Raw genomic sequence first — 23,913 nt, 5'->3', positions numbered from 1 at the left:
TATAAACGCTGAGCTTGAGAGAATTCCTCAATGGAGTACTACAATACAGTGCAGTGAGGTACAATGTAGCAAGAAAAAAGGAACCAAAGATTGAGTTCAGTGATTTGCAACTTTGCTTTAAGTCCTTGATAAGCCATTCTGCTTAAAAAATTTACCCTTCTGACCTGACCAGGTTGTGGTGCAATGGATAAAGTGCTGGACTGGGTTGCAGAGAACCCAGTTGAAACCCCAAGGTCGCTGGCTTGAGCAAGAGCTCACCAGCTTGAGTGTGGGATCATAGACATGACCCCATGGTCACTGATTTGAGCCCAAGGTCGCTCACTCGGCTATAGCTCCCCACCCCCCGTCAAGGCACATATGACAAAGTAATCTATGAACAACTAAGGAGCCGCAACGAAGAACTGATGCTTCTCATCTCTCCCTGTCTGTATCTGTCCTTCTGTCTCTGGCGCACAAAAAAAAGTGCTTCTGAAAGACTTAAGGAAATGTTAAAACATCCCAAACACCTGGCCTCAGTCATTCAGAAAACAATTAAAAACTATGTGCCAGACCCAAGATTAGTCTGGTAGAAAACCAGTTGGTTGGACATACTCATCTACCAAGCACTGTAGTTGTCTCTAGCCCACATGTTCCATGGAAGTGCATATGAGAAATTATTTAGCTACCAGAAATAAAAATTAAATTTCAGAAAATCTAAATTACAACTTAAATTCTTACCCAAAATGACTTTTATTTGTATATCTTACAGAAACAGCAAGTGGTAGTTCTTAATTCGTGGCACCTGGTAATTTGTCCAGACATGAAGGAAGATACGTGAAGTCAATAAATGCCATTTGGAATTCTTCTGTTACAAATTCAAGATAGGCTTGTTCAGTAGGGTTCAGTATTATTCCGTCAGTACTTTATAAATGGAATTTTCTTCTACTTGTATCCATTTCTCGGGGCTGAAAGTTAGGGGGTAAAAAGTTTATAATAAATAATCGGTAACACTGCTTAAAAACTGAAAATCATGGTGGAAAAAAAAAACACCTCTCTGAAGTATCAGGCTTTCAGTCTAATATAAGGTGTTGGAAGTTAAAGAGTTCCAATGAATGAATGTGTAAAATATATACCATTTTAAAGTAAATATATCACACTTAAGTGAAATACTGCTTTCTAGATAGAAAAAACGTTTAAAATGAAGTTTTCACGTATGGGTTATTACACTACTTTCCAAACATCTACAAAACCTGTATAGCAATAGTTCTCAAGCATGCACCAGAATTAGGGTAACAAGGCTTATAAACAATGCTAGATCCATTTCAGCAGGTCTGTGGCCCAGCACTTGCCCTTCTTAAGTTTCTAGTGATGCTTCTGGTCTTACTCTGAAAACCAATGACCTTTAGGAACCAGGATTACACCAAACCCAAATACCACATTAGAGAATGGGTCTTTCTAGCTCACGAGGGAAGAGATTCATAAGCGTAACTTAAGGTATAAAAACCCAAAACTTAAAAAGTACATAGTTCCCTTCTCATTCCATACTTAAAATCATCTAAATGGTTTTTCAAGAATTAAGCACATACCTTATGAACCCATTCATATTCTCCATATTTAGAATCAAAGGTTCCTTTCTGAAGAGATCTTAATTTTAAAGTAAAGCGTGGTCCAAGTTCTTGAATTCCCACTTTCTTTTCACTCTTGAATATGTATCTTCAAAGGAAAAGAAAACAGTTGAGGAAATTAAGTCTGCATAAACCCAACTTATTTAATGTTATGACAGGGTCAAGAGATAACTTGTCATCTATAATACCTGTTATAATACCTTAGAAAACAAGTTTATATTGAAAGTGTATTTCATAATTCAAGTCCAAGGACTTAAGGTATCTTCCTCACCTGTGAAACCTGAAGAAGATATAATCACGTTGATTGTGGAACGTGGCAACCTGCCTTCCAATAAACTGAGGATTATGGGGAAAGAGAGATGCCAACATCCGTCCAACAGAATGACCCAGCCGTGTTGTAAAATTATTAAGAATTATTTCAGGTATGTGTTCTGTGGGGTCCTTGCCTCTTCTCTAGAAAAATCATGAAAATATAACAATGAATTAGGTTAATTAGCAAAACTTTATCATTGCAATTTTAAGTTTTATAATTTACATGACAAGTTTAAAAAATTTATCTTAATGACAAGCACAGATGGCTTACCAAACCTGTGAAGACGTTCTAAAAGTATTTTAATACGCTGTGAATGCACTCAAGTTCTAGGAAGGTAACATTTCAGAGTAATGAAGGCTATTGTTGCCTGCATGCTATAACTCAATTACGATCGTCTCACAAGAAAACTGTCAGTAGTCAGATAAAACTATAGCTTTAATCAGAAGAGCAAATGCCATTAATAAAATCAGGTCTATTACAGCATCTACTTCAGCAAATACACTATGAGACCAATGCCAATCAAGGAATGCATAAAACTTACCTTAATTTCTTTACGCAGACGAACACTGCTCATTTTAAAGTGAGCAGTTGGTCCATTTGGCAAGTGACTCAGAATTAATCCATCTGTTCATAGAGCTAAGAACATAGTGAACTCGAATAATTTAAACCTTGAACTGTTTAAATAATTGGTCCTCTATGCCCCAAAGTTCCTAAAGTCTGTAGCAAGGTGAATAGGTAACGTCCATGTATTCCTCTGGATTAATGGAAATTTTCTTACCATACCTCTAACTCAAAGATGCATACATCCACCAAAATATTTCAGGAAAATGGATTAACTTATTGTCCTACCTTTTCTCTTTTCACAATATAATAGCTCATTATTACTTTCAATAAGGTGTTTGAGTATTCAACAAAAGTAAGTGAAATATCTAGTAAATGTCCACTAACAGGAATGGTTAAGACAGGAAGGGATTCTAGAGTTTCTTGCATTGTAGATAAAATTTAAAAGGCCTTATAACCCTAAAAATAACACTTTTATGTTTTTAAGGTTAGGATATGTTATGTTTTGAATATCATCCCACAAGACCAGACACTCCTAAGCTTTCTTCTTGAAATCAAGGTTATAGTGTTTTTCAAGAGATAAGCTCTTATTTTTGGGATTACTGTACCACAAATTAAAACCAACTAATTAGTAACTATTTACTATCTGTCTGCCATGAACAGAATAGTGCTAAAATCTCTAAACTAGAATGAAACAGACACCTACCTACCCAGTAGAGTTAGCAGCACAGGGACTTTAAAAGTCCTGGAATCAGCAAAACAGATTATTACCCATACATCATTCCTCAAGTCTTTATATCACAACTTGATTCTTTGAAATATTGAACCTTAAAAGATCAGAATCAGACAGTTTTCAAATATTTGTACATTAGTTTTACAAAACACTTTTTTTTTTACAGGAACAGAGAGAGTCAGAAGGATATATAGGGGCAGACAGACAGGAACAGAGAGAGACGAGAAGCATCAATCATCAGTTTTTCGTTGCGGCACTGTAGTTGTTCATTGATTGCTTTCTCATATGTGCCTTGACCGCGGGCCTTCAGCAGACTGAGCAACCCCTTGCTCGAGCCAATGACCTTGGGTCCATGCTAGTGAGCTTTTTGCTCAAGCCAGATGAGCCTGCGCTCAAGCTGGCAACTCTGGAGTCTCGAACCTGGGCCCTTCCGCATCCCAGTCCGACGCTCTATCCACTGCGCCACTGCCTGGTCAGGCATCATCACCTTTTTATAATGAGATCAACACTCCTACTGTTCATTCCTGCTCTCCCATCAAATATTACTGTTTTATGTGCCTCACTTCTACATCTGTTCTCCCTTACTGTTAGTCTTAGTTGATATCCTTGAGATTTCCCACCTAGATCAGTGTTTTAATCTTCCATATAATTTCAGGGTGGTTAATTAACTCTTTCATGGACTAGCACAGAATTTCTGGTGGACTGCCAATTGAAAAATACTGACCTAGATTATTAAAACAGTATCTTGGTTGGTCTGACATCTTTACTATTTCAAGTACATCTTCTAATACAGACTGTAAATCAAGTCTGGACTTAGGCTTTGGTTATAAAACCAAGTGACAAGCTATAGGACTTAGCTGTGTCACCATCTGTACCAGTTTTCCAGATGCTATGTGAAAAAAAAGATATCTTGCTTCTTGACAGCTATAATTAATTTCAAGGCACTCTCATAGGTTTATGTACAGAATAAAACAGTTGTGGCCCTCATAATGTGGCTCCAAACTCTTTCTAACCTGCCTCCCCTTACTGTCTCACCATGCTGTTTCCTAACTGGTAGGCACTGATACAATCTCTTACACACCGTCACATAAAACTTAGCATGTTCTGTTGTTTCTTGACTCATGTTTTCAAATACCTGCACTAGTTTGCTCAAACATTAAGGCCCACTTCAAATGACACCTCTTGATGTGCTCAAAATTAAGTTCTAAATCTGTTCTCAACTCACTATATAGCACCTCTCACTTACCTGGGTTATAGTCATGAAAATGCCTTTCTTATTATCTAATTCATTAGCTCTTGAAAGATCTGTTCTTGACAGATACTAGTGCTGACCACATAGCAGATTATCGGTAAATGCTTGAATTCTCTTTTCAAAGATTCACCACAAGTTCAACTTGCTGACTCACAGTATTTTGATATTTCTGTATCATTTGCACACTGAAAAATTAATTAAATCTTAAGGGGGTTAACAGAGTTAATGGGTGATTTCTTGCACCTAAATCAAGGCTTGAATCTTTTCTAGAACATTCCTACTAAATGTAGTTTGTGTCAGAAGCCAACTACAAGATCCAAACATATTAATTCCTAAGTACCTATACTGCACAAAAATGTTTGTTACTGCTAATCTTGAACACAAACCATGCAAAATATGAGCCTGTTCTTAAAAAACAAAGGATACTTGGTGTTTTGCGATCTTCATTAATAACGATCAGATCTGTGAAATCTCTTGAGACACACTGTGGAATAATTCTTTTCAAAGCCAGTCCTCTTCTGTAATAAACATGTGAGTTTGGTATAACTGTGGAGAGCTGTTCACAGAGTCGTACTGTTCTCTGTAAAACAAAATAACAAAAATCCTCAAGTGAAAAGAAGAAAAATCTTACATGATATATATTTATCAGGAAAAGTATAATGAATATTATAAAATAATGTTATTAATAGAGAGCAAGGTTAGGGAAAGAATGAAATATGACCAGTGTTGCATCCTTTAACAAACCGTTGAAATGATCCCTGAAAGTCCAGTCTTACGCGTTTCATCCTTTAAAAAAGGCTGATCATCTTAGAGCAGTGGTTCTCAATGGGGGGTGGGGGTGGATTCTGTTCCAGAAGGGGATCTTTAGGAATGCCTGGAAACATTTCTGGTGATTATGATAGGGTGGGGTAGCTGGTACTGGTGCTATCGAGTGGATGGAGGCCAGGGATGCTGCTGGCCATCCTATAATGAGCACGACAACCCCATAACAAAAAATTATACAGCCCAAAATGTTTATAGTGCTGAGGCTGAGAAACTATCCTGAAGAACCATGCTTAGTGAACCTGCACTGCATCATCAATATTACATTTTATTTAGCTCATTCACAGGCATTATCTAAGGCAACCACCAATTAAATCTTCTGAATAGAATTCCTTTAAATAGTCTAAGTAATAAGAGAAAATTAGGACCCTGGCTGGGTAACTTTGTTGGTTAGAACATCATTCTGATATACCAACTTGGTGGGTTCAATACCTGGTCAGGGCACACACAAGAATCAACAAGAATCAACCAATGAATGCATAAATAAGAAACAACAAATCAATGTTTCTCTGTCTCTAAAATAAACACACAAATAAAAAGAATATTAGGGATTCAAAAACTATCAATTTTTATTACCCCATGAGGTCTATCTGATGTTGTAATGAGGATCTTGGGAGAAGTTTGTCTGTTGAAATAAGAAGCAAATTCATCTGTAGCTTCATCATAAGCAACCTAAGAACAGAAAATGAGAATTTTATATCAAATACTCTACTGAACCAAAAATTTAAAAATAGTTCTCGAATGATTCTATGATAGTGACTACCTAGCTGATAGAAAAGACAGCATAAAGAAGTTGGGTGATTTCCTCTCTGTAGAATACAAGTATAAAAAATGGAAAACAATTGTCAAAAACAATTTCAGTGCACAAACAGAAATGTTTATTCTTGAAAATAGCTATAGCCATAGCCAAAAGTATCAGGAACATTCTAGAGCTATTCCTTCCTATGGCAACTTGGTCAGTGAAAACAGGAACTTATCAACTTGAGGTCTGATGGTAGGCAAAAACCAAAAATCTTGAATCCAGAAGGCTGGGCTTAATTCAGGACAGGAGTGTGTATGTATGTGTGTGTGTGTGTGTGTGTGTGTGAAAACCTCAGCTTTGCCAGTCCAAAATTACAGGCCCACTTCAGGATAGGTGTGGAAATTTAAAGAAGCTATGAATTTAAATAACTCTGGATGTGAAAGAGCCATAGAAAGGCTGACATAGTCTCTCCACAGATTCCTGGCTGATGGCTAAACTACACACGGAAGAGACCAGAGAATCCAGCATACAATGATAGGCAAGGGAGACTTGAGAACTCCTGCAACCTTGAAATATTCCTTAACCCAGACACAGTTTAGTTGGCAGAAGCTATGTATGTACGTCATAGTGGCTCTAGGTATCTTAACTTCTGTTCAAATCATTGGCTGACCATACAATTGGGAAATCCCTAGAGTCAATTTAAAAATAACAAAACTGGGTAGAGACATATTGTAACTGTCAGGTAGACAGATTTCACATTTTAACTCTATACAAGTTACTAAAAAAACAACACAAAAACTAATAACCTTTTTTTTTTTTTAAAGTAGATGGGAGATGGATAAACTCCCTTATTGGCCCTGATTGGGATCTACCCAACAACCCCTGACTGGGGCAATCGCTTGGACCAACTGAGCCACTGGCTGCGAAAATGGAAGAGAGAGAGGGGGAAGAGGAAGGGAAAGAGAAGTAGACAATCCAGAGTTACTGCAAAAAAAAAAAGTCCAGTTTTCAACCAACGTCAGAGATATACAAAGAAACAGGAAAGTATGACCTATAATCAGAAAAAAGGCAGTCAATAAAAATCAATGATGAGTGGGCCCAACATTGAATTTAGCAAATATTTCAAAGCAGCTATAATAAATATATTCAAGGAATTAAATAGATATATGTATTTAACAGCAGATCTGAGATGGCAGAAAAATCAATGAACTAAAAAAAAAAAAAAGATTAATATCTAATCTGAAGAATACAGAAACCAAATCACAGAAAAAGGAGCAAAGCAGGAGAAACTTGAAGGACAGTGTTAGAAAGAGAGTACCAAAAAGAGGAGTGAAATGGGCAGATAAAAAATATTTGAAGGAATAATGGCTGAAAACACCCTAAAAACGATGAAACACTAACATGGCTCTCCAAGCTCAACAAACACCAAACAGGATGAAAAGAACACATCAGAGTCAAACTGCTAAAAGCTAAATCAGAGAACACTTTGAAGAGAAAAGTAAATCCTGTAGAGGGGACTGATGATTAATGGCTGATTTCTCATCAGAAATAATAAAGGTCAAAATATAATAGCATATGTTCAAAGTGCTGAAAGGGAAAAAATGTCAACCAAGAATTCTATATCCTAAAAAACCATCTTTCAAAAGTGAAGGTAAAATAAGCACATTTTCAGATAGATAAAAATGGAGATAATTAGCTGTTATGCTTGCTTCCAAACTAGACGACTTAAACTCAGAGTAAGGAAAGAAGAAATGGTAAATATGAAGGTAAACACATAACAGTGTGTGTGTACACTTTTAATTACTTAAAAAAAAACTGTATTGAGCACAAATCACAACAGAGTTTACAACATAAACAGAAATAGTATATATGATCACAGCACAAACAGTGGAGGAAATAAAGCCATCCTGTTGCCAAATTTGCTGTATTTTACCAGAATTGTGGCAGTATTTTGTGGCAGTAGAGTGTAATAATGGTGCATGCTATGCTTCCTAAAACAACCCCCCCCCACACACACAGCTTAAAAGACCACGAAGAATAAAAATAGCATACTAAAAATATTTGTTTAATAAAAAAGGATGCAGTAAGAAGGAAGAATAAAAAATAAAGATATAAGATGTGAAAAAAAGTTAACTGGCAGATGTAAATCTACATCAATAACTAACATTAAGTATTACCTGTCAGAGTGAATAAAAAAGCAATATCCAACCAAAGTGTGTCTGATACTTTAAATTCAAAGACACAAATTGGTTGAAATATTAGAAAACAGGATAAAAAAATCCAATAAATAAAAATACAATCAGAGGATAGAAGGAAATAAACAAATGGTATACCAAGATTCAACAGGGAAGCTCAAGGAAAAAAGTAATTTGAAAACAACAAAAGAGATACAAAAATAGATACATCTCTGGTTCAAAGCCCAAACAAATAATAGGAATATAGGAATGAAAAGAGGATAGTATTGCAGTATCACTCAAGAAGATAGATGTACATTTCTAAGCAAAGGATTAAAAAACAAAATAATGTATAAAAAATACAAAACACCATAAATAAGCTAGATTTACCTGAAGAATGCAAACATGTTTAGGTTTAATATTATAAAATCTATTTCACTTACTACACTAGTGCAATAAAGGGAAAAACATGTATATTCATCTCATTATAGGCAGAAAAAGTACATAACCTCAATATTTGCAGAAGCATCTGATAACATTCTATATCCATTTTTGATAAAACCCAGCAACACAACAAAACAACTTCATTCATTAATTCATAAGAAGATATCCTTAACACAAATATTAATGATGATACATTAGAATAGAAAGAAGTATTCTTTTTACAATCAGGATGCCACTAATGCTTTTTCTACTTATTGGACATGCTGGAGGTTCTATTCAGCATAAAAGAGAAAAAAATTAAAAGAAACTTAATGGGTTGAAAGTAAGAACACTTATTTGAAGAAATGATATATCTAAACATAAAAGCACTATTCCTACAATTAGACATGAATTTAGAAAACTACTAGTTAAAAGATCACTATTAAAGAGCTCTAACAAGAGTTATGTGTAAAACTTATTATGAAGAAAATTATGAAATTCACTGAAATACAATTTCAGTATTTAAAGACCTAATAAAGCAGTATTTATAGATCTCCTAAACCAATCTGCTTAATGCAATTTAAAATTTTTTATGAAGGATCAGAAATCCAGAAAGAGAACACTCCTGAGGAATGGGATTTGAGGATAGTGGTGGGGAATCTTATCACGAAGATAAACAATTAAGAAAGGCTAAGAAAGTATAGAACTGCCTGACTGGCGGTGGCACAATGGATAGAGCACTGACTCAGAGTACCAACATCACCAGTCTGAAACTCATCACCAGTCTGAACCCTGCGATGGCTGGCTTGAGCCGGGAGTCGCCCATCCTGGAGTACTTTTTTACCCAAAGATGGCTAATTCTTCATACCATTCTAAGGTCATCTCAAAGAAGCCTCCTGTGACCACTGTATATAAAATTGCAACCCAAGCCAACAGAAAAATGGGCAAGAGACATGAACAAATAATTGATTAAAAAGAAAAGATGTTCAAACCTCATTTATAACAAGATAAACAAATTAGAACTACATAGATACAAATTTCGCATCTACCAGACTAGAAAAAAATTGTAATTGAAAAATCTTAAGTGAAAGTTTGAAGATTAACATTTATTTATAGATTCTCAAAATATGTCCTCCCCCCAAAAAACAAAGGGAAATATAGTAGCTTAAATGGGAGAAACCTGGCATAAAATGCTATGCTAAGAACATCACATCTGTAGTATTTCTGTCAAAGTACATAAACTGAATATAACCATGAACAAACCTCCAACTTATTTTCAGTGACATTCTACAAGAAAATCTGGTCTGTACTCTTCAGAAATGTTAATGTTATTAAAAGCAAAGAATGTCTGAGGAACTGTTCCAAATTAATGAAGGTTAAAGAATCATTATAGTGGTATGAAATTGCATGAGCTTGGCTTTTTCTTTTGCTAAAAATGACATCACTGGGACAGCTGGTGACATCTGAATAAGCTGTATAGATTAGATAATATTGTATATCAATGTTACTTGTCTGATTTTGATAACTGTACACTGTGCTTATTTAAAAAATATACTTGTTTATAGGTAAAACATACTAAAAGTATATAGGAGTGAAGAGACTTCATGTCTACCACTAACTTGTAAGCATTTCAGAAAGAATATAAATGAAAGCAAAGTACTGAGAGGGAGAAACCCAAAGAATGCAGAAGGGCCGGCAGGAATGACTGCCTCAGCCAGTGAAAGATTATCCACATCCTGTAGATTTCTAACTCATCTCCTGGAGACTTACAATAATACTCACAAGAGAAACAGGATCTGTAAATAAATAGAACCAGGGGTCCCGCAACCCCTCCCCTTTGCTGCCCTGCCAAAACTCCCCTGCCTCACATTTAGTCATGAGGTGCACATAGGACCTCAGACAAAGGAATCAACGTGCCTCTTGCACGGACACTATAAAAGGTATATAAGATGTAAAAAGTCTTAACTTTGGGGAGTTCACGCTTTGGTGCTACTAGTCCCATGTGCTCTGCCGGCTACTACTAAATTCTCCTTCCGCATCTGCGGAAACAGGACCTATATCCACCTTCCCAGGAATGCAGAAGAGAGCTGTATAATTGGTATAATAAAACTATCTTTCTTCCTCTTGCCTCTGAAAATAGAAGAACTACGTGGTTACCCAGACCCACAGCCCTTACAATGGGTGAAAAGAGAACTCCAGATAGGAGACTGGAAAGGTGATGAGTGGCCCCCAAAATGGATAATCCAATATTACAGACCTGCCACTTGGGTAAAGGATGGATCTTGGGGATACCGTACCCCCATTTACACATTAAACCAGATTATTCGACTGCAGGCAGTCTTAGAAATCATTACCAATAAGACTGGGAGAGCCCTAACCCTCCTTGCACATCAGCAACCTCAGATGAGAAACACCATCTACCAAAACAGGTTAGCGCTAGACTATTAGCAGCAGAAGGAGGAGTGTATGGAAAATTCAATCTCACCAATTACTGCCTGCAGATAGATGACCAGGGCCAGGCAGTTGAGGACCTTGTTAAAAAGATGACAAGATTGGCACATGTGCCTGTGCAAGTTTGGCAAGGATGGGACCTCAATAGCCTTTTAGGGGGATGGTTCTCAGTCTTTAGTGGGTTTAAAACTTTAATAGGAGTAGTTTTATTACTCCTGGGAATCTGCCTGTTGGGTCCATGTTTGCTGCCACTGTTAACAAACAGCTTAAAGAGCATGATAAAAGCCACAGTACAGCAACAAATTACGGCCCATATATACTTTACCCACTACTATCAGGAAATCCCAGAGGAGTTAGACAAAGAATGTGAGAATCCGCCTGACCAGGCGGTGGCACAGTGGATAGAGTGCTGGACTGGGATGCTGAGGACCCAGGTTCAAGACCCTGAGGTTGCCAGCTTGAGTGCGGGCTCATCTGGTTTGAGCAAAAGCTCACCAGCTTGGACCCAAGGTCACTGGCTCGAGCAAGGGGTTACTCGGTCTGCTGAAGGTCCGAGGTCAAGGCACATATGAGAAAGCAATCAATGAACAACTAAGGTGTTGCAATGCGCAATGAAAAACTAATGATTGATGCTTCTTATCCCTCCGTTCCTGTCTGTCCCTGTCTATACCTCTCTCTGACTTTCTGTCTCTGAAAAAAAAAAAAAAAGAATGTGAGTAATTTCTAGAATCTCAAAAAGGGGAGTGAGAGGGGAGAAACCAGATGAATGCAGGAGAAGGGGCCTACAGGAATGACTGACTAAGCTAGTTAAAGATTACTAACATCCTATAGATTTCTAACTGATCTCCTGGAGACTCTTACAACACTCACAAGAAAAACAGATCTGTAAATAAACAGAACCAGGTGTCCAGCAACCCCTCCCCCTTGCTGCCCCATGGAAACTCCCCCACCCCACTTTGAGTCATGACCTCAGACAAAGGAATCATGTGCCTCTTGCAAGGACACTATAAGGGGTATACAATATGTAAGAAATATAACTTTGAGGAGTTCACGCTTCGGTGCTACTAGCCCCATGTGCTCCGCCGGTTGCTAATAAATTCTCCTTCCTCTATCAGTTAAGTTGTCTGTGTGTCTTATCCTCCATTGGTGTCATGTCCTGCACCAGTATGGTGGTACAATTTAAAATTTAGAAAATCAGGGTGGGCCCTGGCCGGTTGGCTCAGCGGTAGAGCGTCGGCCTGGAGTGCAGGGGACCCGGGTTCAATTCCCGGCCAGGGCACATAGGAGAAGAGCCCATTTGCTTCTCCTCCCCTCCCCCCTACTTCCTCTCTGTCTCTCTCTTCCCCTCCTGCAGCCAAGGCTCCATTGGAGCAAAGATGGCCCGGGCGCTGGGGATGGCTCCTTGGCCTCTGCCCCAGGTGCTAGAGTGGCTCTGGTCGCAGCAGAGCGACGCCCTGGAGGGGCAGAGCATCGCCCCCTGGTGGGCAGAGCGTCGCCCCTGGTGGGCGTGCCGGGTGGATCCCGGTCGGGCGCATGTGGGAGTCTGTCTGACTGTCTCTCCCCATTTCCAGCTTCAGAAGAAAAAAAAAAAAAAAAAAAAAAGAAAATCAGGGTGAAGGATATATATGAACTCCTATATTGCTGTTAAGCCTGAAATTATGTCAATATAAATAAAATGTATACACACATATGAAGTCCTATACATATAAAACTGCAAACTCTACTCCAAGGATTCCTGAATATCCTTTACCCTATTTGTTAACTCTAGTAACCTATCACTGGCTAACATATGATTATTTATTTTATGTTCCTTGTTTGATTCTCCTCCTAGAATGTAAGCTCTGGGTAGGCAGAAATTTTGTGTGTGTATGCAGGAGAGTGTTCTGTGCACTAATGGATCCCAAGTCTCTAAAACAAATTCCAATACACAGTACACAACCAGTAAACATTTGGTGGAAGACTGAATGAATGAATGACTATACCAGGAGACAGGTGAAAGAACGGCGACAAAAAACATTATCTGAAAGCAAACAACATAACAAAAACAAGTTCTCTGCAAAAACTTACAAAATAATACAACATTTTAAAAACCTTATTCTCCAACTGTACTGTTTCAAACTATTTAAAGGGGAAATGTGAAAAGTAGATTATTTTGAAACCAAGAGTTTTATGAGGACACACACAAAAAATTATTATCCTTAAGTACAAAATGTTAAACAGGTACTACAAACAGGTTCTACAGTATAAAGAAATACTTTTCAAATAATATATTAAAAGGAAATACTATACAAGAGATAAAATGAGAAAAAGTTTTCCTAGGCATAAAATGTAAAACATTTTTAGAAAATAAATCACTGCCTTTTTCTATAGCATTACTGGCAAATTTACTTATTAAACAATCTCTAGCAAATAATTTAAAATACCAACATGATAGCTGAGTCAGTCCATTATACAAATTCAACCCATTATACAAATTCACCAGCCAGTACTTTAAATGAAGCATCAACATACAGATAATTTATCAAGTGTGGAATCCAAATTTATTTAAGACTTCTAACGTTACCTCTTCATCATTAGGGTCTACTGTAGTTTCATCATACACTCGCTGGTTGTCAATGGTCTTGGGTATAGGCTTTGGTGGAGCCTAAACAAAATAAAACAGATAAAGTTGCAGAAGCATTTTACATAGAAAGTTTTGCATTGCAGTTGGGAAGAATAACAAATTTACCAGACAAACGTAGGAGAAGAAACTGAGATCAAAATAATTATCCATTAAGAATCAAAGTATCAAACAAAATGGAAAAAATTTAAGTACATATACATGTAGCTTTACCCCAATACTTTCAAAAAGTTATTTAGAAATATATAGCAAAAGCTATGAATCTGTTTCTATCTGCTGAACTAGTTTGGGGGATTTATGGTAAGGTATGAAAGGGGGGAACAGTTTATACAAAGAAAGATGCAGTATCACTATTGTTAATAGAAATAAACAGTAAATAGGGCAAATGTCCAAAAACAAGGTAATGACTACTGTGGCACTTCAACATAGTGGGATACTGTTGGAATCATAAATCATGCACATGCAGCTTAGAGCAAAAACTGTAAATAAAATGGTTAAGGAGAAGAAGCACAGAATTGTAAGCATATACTAACTAAAACGAATTCAAAATATATGTACACTAGAAGAGATGAAATGTGAACTGGCAAACTATTTAGCATTTTATTTTTTATTACACTATCAAACATCTTAAGTTTTAAATAATTTTTTGAAAGAAGTAGTTCTAGGAAGTCATCTTTCAGTACAAAAAACAGAACAATGATCAGCATATTAATTTGCTGTAACTGACTGAGAGCCAAAAAGAGACTAACATTGCTTGATAGAATTTGCATGTCAAAATAGTCTAATATTGCCAATTGCATGTTATTTAACCTAACCATGTTATTTAAGAGAATGCATGAAAAAGCAGAGTGTTTCATTTATAGTCTGTATTTTCCCCTTCTTCAAAAACACTTATTCTTAATTGGTATCTCATTTTAAAAAATGGAAGGGGGAAGAGTTATGTTTTTAAAAATTTTTAAATGCAAGTATAAATTATAACCTAGAACTAACTATAAATGTCATAAAACTAAATGAAAATAACTTAGCTGTGCAAAAATGTGGAAGTATTTAGTTCTTTTTAAAATCCTCAACAGGTCTGACCTGAGGTGGCGCAGTGGATAAAGCATCAACCTGGAATGCTGAGGTCACCAGTTCGAAACCCTGGGCCTGCTGGGTCAAGTTGCTTCACATACAGGAAGCAACTACTAAGAGCTGATGCTTCCTGCTCCTCCCCTACCACCTTTCTCTCCTCTCCTTAAAATCAATCAATAAAATCTTTTAAAAAAAATCCTCAACAGAAAGATTTCACTGCTGATCAATGCCACAAAAATAGGCAAATGCTCTGTTGATACATTATCTCGGCTCTCTTCTTAGCCATAATCCATCCAAATCTTATCTTCCTTTCATTCCCCATTTTCACTCTTCACGGATTCATATCCTATTATCAGCTCTCATTCTTACACACCCAACCCTGTAACAGAAGAGAGTCTGTCCTGCCTCTCCTCATCCTTGCCTGCTGACAAAGAGCCTTTGCTTCAAATTACACGAGCTCCGGCTCTAGGCCTAATTTTGAGAGCTTCCTCCATTCCCAAAGTCAACGAGATGTGTCTCTGCCTCTCAAACACATATGAAGTTGAGTAAAGTAAGCAAGTCAAAGTATACATACCATTTATGTGAAATTTTTAAAACATGCAAAACATTGTGTTTCTTTTGGAATAAAAACATACATTGTAAAGATAATCAAGTTCCTGGAAATAATAAACAGCAATTTCATGACTGGTTATCTTTGGAGGAAAAAAGCAATCAGGAGCTACAAAGGCTTTGAACATTATTGACTAATGCATTATTACTTAAGCTTGAAAAGTGTACAACAGGGTTTGTTACATTTTTTATATAGATCTGAATTATAATAAATTTTAAAAGTCATTCAACAAAAATATCAGGAAGCACTCTTTAATATGAGATAGAAAGATGGCTAAAAATTTTGTTTACCTTATCACCAAGAGCCTCTCTCTCTTTTTTAAGTGTTTTCTTAGCTGCCAACTTTTCCTAAAGGATTTTAAAAAAAGAACAATATTGAGAAATTATTAGTTATATCACAAACACATACTGAAACTACAAATTATTAATGCTATACTTAGCAATTTGCTAATATTTACACTGAGTAATCTTCAAAATGTATTAAAATTAAAATGCTGATATAGATTTTCATACCTAAGTTAAGGTAAAACAAATGAGCTGGTCAATCAATAAGACTTCTGCAACAAAGATCTAGTTGCTTCTCCAAAAAAAGTCTAAATCGGCCATTTTTGAATATTTAAAATTCCACTAACTTTATCTTTTACTGTAAAATCTCAAGTGAAAGTGCATAATGTATAGCTAAACAAATTTTTGCTGTGTTCTTCCTACATTCCTAACAAGTTGCATCCTAAAGAAAATCATGGTTATGCAGGTAGTTTCCCTGGGAAAATACTAAAAATAAATGGGAATGTGAGATTTTATGGTTCAGGTTGCTTCCAATAAAAGCATCACTAGCTATCCATATATTTTATAATCAAAATATACCAGTAAAATTATTAAGAACTTGCAAGGTGGGTTAAGATTGTTTGACCCGTGAATATGTCTCTTCTGGAGATTTCTGAACAGAATGCTTGACACACAATAGAAAACACCACCCCCACCCCAGCGTTCATTAACCCTCAACCTAATCAGGTCTCACGAAGTCTTCTAGGACACCCTTCTCCCATACTCGCACAGCAGAATGGGTTAGATACTCCTTCTGTGTACTCCAATAGGACGTTTGCACTTAAAAGGAGGAAAACTCAGTCCAGGGGCCTCAAAAAGTTTAGTAAGAGGAAGCAGGTACATAAAAACAGTATTATGTATGCGAACTTTGACACTGATAAGCAAATGCTTGCTTCTAATTGCAACTTAATCACAAATGAGCACTGTGACTTTGGGCTTCATCTCCCCATAGTCGTTTACCTTCCAGAACAGTATGAGGATTACGCTGTAAAAAACCCCCCAAATAAACAAATACAATTACTAGGAACGACAGTACTAATTTCGTGAGAGTTGCTGCAAGAATCAGAGAAGCATCACTTTGAATTTATGTACTGCCTGCATTAGATTCTAGGAATTAACCAACCAACCACAGCTAGAAGGGACCAAGCGGAGAGGGAGACTTTCGCCTCCTAAGTCAGGAGAGAAGGACCTCTTGTTTAAATTCTCAGCCAAGGACCCTAGTAGCAAGTAGCTGGTAAGAAAGGGAATCCCAGACGCTCAGGCAAAAGGCAGGAGAAGGGAATCAAAACCTTCGACGCCTAACCCTTGGGGTTGATCGCCGCAACTCGGGACCCCAAGCAGGGGTGACCACGCATGTGCAATACCCCTACCCACGCCCCCACCTCCCGTGCGGATGCTGCACATGCGCCCTGCCGCCTCCATCCCTCGCATACCTTCCGCTGCTGCTGTTTCCACCGCGTGAACATTAAATGTCGCCGCTGTTTGTTTTTAATCTCCGAAATGCTGAAGCCTGGAGGAAAGGCAGACGTTTTCGGGGGTTGGACTCCGCTTTCCGTCGCCCCATCTTCAACGACTGCAGCCTCCTGAGGTTCTTCGGTGACGCCCTTGCGTTTCAGGCCTTTCTTTCTTCTGCCGCCGGTCTTCTCCATGGTGTTGGCTCCCTAGCGAGTGTACGGAACCGGAAGTAGCTCCTTCCTCTCACCCTCTTCGGCTTTTACTTCCGGGGGCGGAAAGTTGTTAGAGGAAAAAAAAAGTAGATGTAGCGAGAGCTTTCGCGGTTTAAGATGGTGCTGAAACTTAGGTTTGAGCAAAGTTAAGAGGGTTGCCCAGCTCTATGGACATAAGATGTTGAGTTACTGGAATTCTTTATTGTTTTCTATGTGCCGAGCCCTCAAAACATTGGGGCAAAATCTTGGCCGTAGGGAGTTTACACTCTACTAGAGACCTAAAATGAGCTCACAAATAGTGTGGTGAGCTGTTAAGTAACACACGGTATCAAAAACAAACAAACAAACAAAAAAAAACAATAAAAGAAGATGACAGTGTAGAAGGACATGGTACAGCTTTTAAATTGGAAATAATTTCGGCTTTGTTGAAATTTACGTTCAGCAAATATTTGAAGGAGATAATAGAGTAAACTATCTTATGCAATTATGGGGGGCGGGGAGCTGCTAATCTGAGAAAAGCTGTCCAGGCAAAGGAAACACACTGCTCCAAGGCGCTTGGTCAGTGGCAAGCCTGGCTTGTTTGGGAAACACCATGGAGGCCAGGAGTCAGATGAGAAAGGCGAGTGGGGGAAGAGGTTAGGAGTGACAGATTGTGTTGGGTTTTGTAAAGACTTTGGTTTTTATTTTATTTGAGATGCACATCTCATGGAGGAGATCAGGAAAAGAATTACATGACCTGACTTACATTTAAAAAGCCTCACTCAGACTTTTCTTTTGAGAATAGACTTTAAGGGAGACAAAGCAAAGGAGGGGGGAAATGACAGTGTCTTGAACCAGGGTGTTCTGGCTGATGTTTCAGATCGTGGAGGAAACATACATATATTTAAATGTCACTCTGGAGTGACCTTTGTTTGTCTTAAGTCTTTATTTTGTTGATTCATTCAGCAAATACTTATTAAGTCATACTTTGTGCCAGATCCTCTGGCCCTCGCAATCAAAAAGAAAACCACTCTGTGCCCCCAAACGACTCCAATGGAAAGAGACTAATAAATACAGAAGCAAATCCAAAAATAGTGAGAGGTTTTATGACCTTGTGTAATCAAGACCAAATATAGAATTATACCTTCTCATGTCTTCTTCAAAGAGCCAGAATTGGTATATTTGTAAGTCAACTGTTGGTAGATCATAATATATTTTCCAATAAAACTAACCTATGTGTAGTGACTATATCACTTTGGCCAGAGACACAAATATTTGTTTCTTTGTTTTCAGCCAGTACTATTTATTTTTTCCTCATTTGTCTTAATTTTCCATAATCATAGAAAGAATTACTGTGTGCTATATCATTTCACAAGCAAAATATAGCTAACATTCTGTACAATTATCAGAGACACATTTAAAATTAAAAGTAATGAAACATAGTCCTTAGCTTAGAGTAGACAAGCAGTTCTCAAACTTCTCCGAACTCCATACACTCTTAAAAATTCTTGAGAACCCCAAAGATCTTTATGTGACTTATACAAATCAATATTTCCCATGTATAAATTAAAAATGAGAACAAATATGTATGTATTTATTTAAAGTTAGTAGCAACAACTTTACCATTATATGATAAACAGTTTATGAAAATGACTTTTTCAAAACAAAAAAAAGCGTAGCATCATTTTACATGCTTTGCACATATCTTTCTGTCTGGCTTAATAGATTATCACTGGATTTGTATCTACTTCTGCATTTAACCTGTTGTGACATATCATTTTGGTTGAAGTACATGAAGAAAATCTGGCCTAAGCCATGTAGTTGGAAATAGAGGAGTATTTAAGAGCTTTTCCAGATAACTATGGATATTCTTTTTTGATATTACACCAAAATTTGAGAAGTTATAAGTTTCTTAAAGGTGAGTTGTAATGTGTAATGTGAAGTCATATCAGTGATCTCTTCTTTTTTTTGTTTGTTTTTTTTTGCATTTTTCCGAAGCTGGAAACGGGGAGGCAGTCAGACAGACTCCCGCATGCGCCGGACCGGGATCCACCCAACATGCCCACCAGGGAGCGATGCTCTGCCCCTCTGGGGCATCGCTCTGTTGCATCCAGAGCCATTCTAATGCCTGAGGCAGAGGCCACAGAACCATCCTCAGCGCCCGGGCCATCTTTGCTCCAATGGAGCCTCCGCTGCAGGAGGGGAAGAGAGAGACAGAGAGGAAGGAGAGGGGGAGGGGTGGAGAAGCAAATGGGCACTTCTCCTGTGTGCCTTGACCGGGAATCAAACCTGGGACTCTTGCACGCCAGGCCGACGCTCTACCACTGAGCCAACTGGCCAGGGCTCCAGTGATCTCTTCTTACACTATTAAAATGGTCTAGCTAGCATTTTGAATGGATCTTTTACCAACAGATGATTAAGTAACATCATGCATTCATTGGCAATTGGAAAATACCAGTTCACTGAGTTACACATATCTTGCAAAAGTTAACACACTTCATTATACAATATTATTGGGCAAATGAGTTTGTAGAATCTGTATTTTTTTTTAGTTTGCTTACTTTTACTGTTAAAAAATGGCATTGGGCAGCCCACTGTGTGCTTGCCCTCAGAGCAGGGCAGTTGATTGCAAATTGTGGATTGCATTCCTGCTTGGGAGGGGCCAGTGTTTTGCTAATGTTGCTGGAGGAGGGGTCTGTGTGGGCCCAGGCAGTTTTGCAGGGAAAGCAGAGAGAATGCAGAGTGCTGAAGAAGAAGCTAGTTTGTGGAGAGAGAGAGAGAGAGAGAGAGAGAGAGAGAGAGAGGTGTGCAGATGGCGAACCAGAGCTGAGGGGCTTTGGGAGCCCTACTGAAGTTTGTGGGCGCCTTTGATTCTAGGAAAAACTGGAGAAGATTCTCCTGGTTGTGGAACTGGAGAATGCATCAGGGCTTTGGGAGCTCTAAATGAGTGGGAAGTGTTTTCCCTGCCTGTTTGCTTGTCTGCCAGTGTGAGACTTTAATAAAGGAATGGCCAACCATTTTTTGGCTCCACAGTTTCTTTACTGTCTGCCCGAATCCAATGAGAACCTGCATGTGCATGGCCACGATAATGGCAGCCCCTGGCCCTACAATGTCAAACTTATAGTGATGGATGTAAGTTTTCTGAAATTCTGATTTTCATTTTAATAGAGGCTTCTTTGGCTCTAGGTCACTGATGACAGTATTTATAGTGCAATGCAGGAGGTGGAGTAAGAGGTTTAAGAGAGTGAGGAGTTGCCTGACCTGGCGGTTGCGCAGTGGATAGAGCGTCGGACTGGGATGCCGAGGACCCAGGTTTGAGATCCTGAGGTTGCCAGCTTGAGCGTGGGCTCATCTAGTTTGAGCAAAAGCTCACCAGCTTGAGCCCAAGGTCACTGGCTCGAGCAAGGGGTTACTCGATCTGCTGAAGGCCCGCGGTCAAGGCACATACGAGAAAGTAATCAATGAACAACAAAGGTGTTTGCAATGTGCAACGAAAAACTAATGATTGATGCTTCTCATCCCTCCGTTCCTGTCTGTCTGTCCCTGTCTATTCCTCTCTCTGACTCTCTGTCTCTGTAAAAAAAAAAAAAAAAAAGAGAGAGAGAGAATGAGGAGTTAGAGCTTGTAAAGCCAGTAGCCACGGCCACTATCACAGCCTCCTGGCCCATGCAGGTTCGCATTTGATTTGGACAGACAGTAATGAAACAACGGAGCCAAGAACTGGTGGGCCATTAGCTTTAATTCTAGCTTGCACCCGGCGGGCAAGAAATACACACAGTGGGAAAACACTTCCCTTTCCATTCAGGGCTCCCAAAGCCACTAACTTATCCGAGTTTCTTAGAATCAAAGGTTTCTAGCTCACCAGCCTTATTCACCTCTGTTCCCCATCTCCTTTCTGCACAAACTCTGCAGAAACTGGCTTCTTCAGCATTTCACCATCTTGGCTGCTTCTCCTCTCCCCCACATAGTCTTTCTCTGCTCTCCTCTCTAATGCTAATTTCAGGAACTGAGAGAGAGCAAGCTCCCAGTCTGCCACATTCTATAGTGTAGAAATTAAAACCTTTAATCCAATATACAAACAAGGAAGTCTTTGATACAAAGTCACTTAGGGGGGAAAGTGTTAGTCTTAAAACTAAGCCGTAGGGTATAACGACTCTGCCTGCTTACAGCCTGTCCCCCACACCAATACAAACTGTAAGCAAGCAAACCTATATATCATATTTAAAAACTTATTTGACCAACAGGGCTGATGAGGGTTCTTTATTGATTTTTTTTTTGAAAGAGATGAGAGAGAGAGAGAAAAGTGAAAGGGAGGAGTGGGAAGCATCATCTTGTAGTAGTTGGTCCCTGAATGTGCCTTGACTAAGCAAGGTCAGGGATTCGAACCAGCGACCGCAGCATTCCAGGTTGACACTTTATCCACTGAGTCACGACAGATGGGGCTGATGAGGGTTCTGTTGATGTACATGACCCAGTACTATTTCTCAGGCTAGGCTATATCCCTGTTACCTCTTATTAGTGGGCCCCTGAAGATTGGCTAACTTTTCCATTGCCACCATCATTTAGCAACAGCAGCCTTAGTTTCAAGCCTGAATATATTCTCAGAGTCTGCTTATAGAGGCAGTTAAAGGAGTGCTTTTCAGGGGGTCTTTCTACCTACTCATTTGTGCAAGATGCAAGCCAGAATCTTATATATGATAGATCCTGAAGCAGTAACTTGGGGAGCCAAAGGTATACTATTTAGTGATTCTGATTAAGGTTTTTCTTCTTTTCCAACTCACTGCAGAAAAGAATGCTTTCTCACAGCCTCTCCTATCTATGAGATAATCAACAGAACTTACCAGTTATCTAAAAGTTTCTTTTTTTCACCTATAAGAACTAGGTTAAATAGAGATAAAAGACTCATACTTTTTTTTTTTCTGTATACTGTAATAGGAATTATAAATTCTTCCTGTAAGGCTGATTAGGCCAGAAGAAAGCAAACCCCTCATAACATTGGAATCTGGATAGAGTGGGTAGAGCGTGGTGTCTGGCTTTGATACCTGTTTCCTTAGAACTGGCCTCTCTCTGGCTGTCACCACCCTCCTCCATTGTTTAATCACCACAGGTAAAGGGAGTTTTCACCCTGCTGCAGGAAATCTTGCCAGACTCCGACCTCTATGAACTAGGGCTTCTCTTCCTTTCTGGGTCTCAGCCCATCTATATGCAGATGCCCCCAAAATTGTTTTATCCCCACATTTGGCCTGCCTTCCTTCTTGGCTCAGTCTAACACTTCTACAATGATGATCTTTGACTTAAAAAAAAAAAAAAAAAAAAGGCCCTGGCCTGTTGACTCAGTGGTAGAGCATCAGCCTGGCATACAGGAGTCCCAGGTTCGATTCTGGCCAGGGCACACAGGAGAAGCGCCCATCTGCTTCTCCACCCCTCCCCCTCTGCTTCCTCTCTGCCTCTCTCTTCCCCTCCCACAGCCAAGGCTCCATTGGAGCAAAGTTGGCCCAGATGCTGAGGATGGCTCCATGGCCTCTGCCTCAGGCAATAGAATGGCTCTGGTTGCAACAGAGCAATGCCCTAGATGGGCAGAGCATCGCCCCCTGGTGGGCATGCCGGGTGGATTCTGGTCGGGCGCATGCGGGAGTCTGACTGCCTCCCCGTTTCCAACTTCAGAAAAAACAAACAAACAAACAAACAAAAAGTGTATATATATATATATATATATATATATTTTTTTTTTTTTTAATCCAAATTCGGAGGAACCCAAAATATGGAAGACAGGAGCAAAGTCCGTCGTTTACACATTAAAGTTTTATTGTCTAGCTTGGCCAAGCGGCGGGAACTCCGACAGAAATCTGACGGAGAGCGCGCTGGCCCTTTGTTCTACTTAGTTTTTATAGTTTTGTAAGTGGGAAGTACAGAAGCAAAAATTGCAATTAGGAGCCCCTTACCGCTATTGGTTATAGTCATATGTCCTTTAACATGATAGGACCACGTTCAATTTGCAAACCATACATCATTTTGGAGAAAACAAAATTTACAAGTCAACACAATGGTAGAAAAGGTATCTCTTTACATATTAAAAGGCCTTCCTATATTTTCTAGTGTTCATCCGCCATCTCTCTGTCCAGAGTCAGAGGTATTAACCACATGCATTTACATAAGAGAGGTAGTTTCTGTGGGGACAAATGCCCACAAATGGCTCATAGTTATAAGAAAAGGTTTATTTTGGCTTTTCCCTTCCTGCACCTGGCTAGCCATTCACTCCTTTCCCCACAGCTGTGGTGGAATGTCAGGGAATCTATGCTTTCCTTCCCTTTTCATTTACAATACAATGGCAAGATCCATCCTGGTTATGCCAATCACACAGTACAGAGACTATTCTCACAATTTCTCTTCACACCTTAACCCAAATTAATAAAATGTCCTCCAAGCCTCCTAAAATATTAATATTAATTCTGTAGCCTTTGGTACTTTACAACACCTGCGGGTGAAATGGCTCAGTGGCTCCTCAATATATACTTTTTTTTTTTAATCAGGCTAAGTTTTGTTTAGGGGGATTAGCAAAGTCACTAGC

At 38.7% G+C, this 23,913-nt stretch overlaps 1 protein-coding gene across 1 annotated transcript; it reads right to left on the bottom strand.

The window, feature by feature from the left end:
• Positions 1-705: 705 nt before the first annotated feature.
• RPF1 (ribosome production factor 1 homolog) lies at positions 706-17,382 on the bottom strand. The gene is made up of 9 exons (XM_066376669.1): positions 17,133-17,382; positions 15,667-15,723; positions 13,639-13,719; positions 5,862-5,957; positions 4,890-5,043; positions 2,459-2,541; positions 1,876-2,057; positions 1,566-1,692; positions 706-944 (listed from the first exon to the last, which is right to left on the bottom strand). Exons 1-9 carry the CDS (start codon positions 17,346-17,348, stop codon positions 903-905), a joined length of 1,038 nt encoding a protein of 345 aa, XP_066232766.1. The 5' UTR covers positions 17,349-17,382; the 3' UTR covers positions 706-902.
• Between the last annotated feature and the right edge of the window lie 6,531 nt (positions 17,383-23,913).

The sequence above is a fragment of the Saccopteryx leptura genome, chromosome 3 (genome assembly GCF_036850995.1).
Source record: "Saccopteryx leptura isolate mSacLep1 chromosome 3, mSacLep1_pri_phased_curated, whole genome shotgun sequence".
Taxonomy (NCBI): Eukaryota; Metazoa; Chordata; class Mammalia; order Chiroptera; family Emballonuridae; genus Saccopteryx; species Saccopteryx leptura.
The sequence above is the reverse complement of the archived record's forward strand: the minus strand, read 5'-3'. Positions and strand labels throughout refer to the sequence as shown.

Coding starts and splice junctions, on each gene's coding strand:
- RPF1 (XM_066376669.1), bottom strand. CDS start 17,348: ATGGAGAAGACCGGCGGCAGAAGAAAGAAAGGCCTGAAACGCAAGGGC. Junction 5,044..5,861: donor CATCAGATAGACCTCATGGG/GTAATAAAAATT, acceptor TTTGTTTTACAG/AGAACAGTACGACTCTGTGA. Junction 945..1,565: donor AATATGAATGGGTTCATAAG/GTATGTGCTTAA, acceptor CCTAACTTTCAG/CCCCGAGAAATGGATACAAG.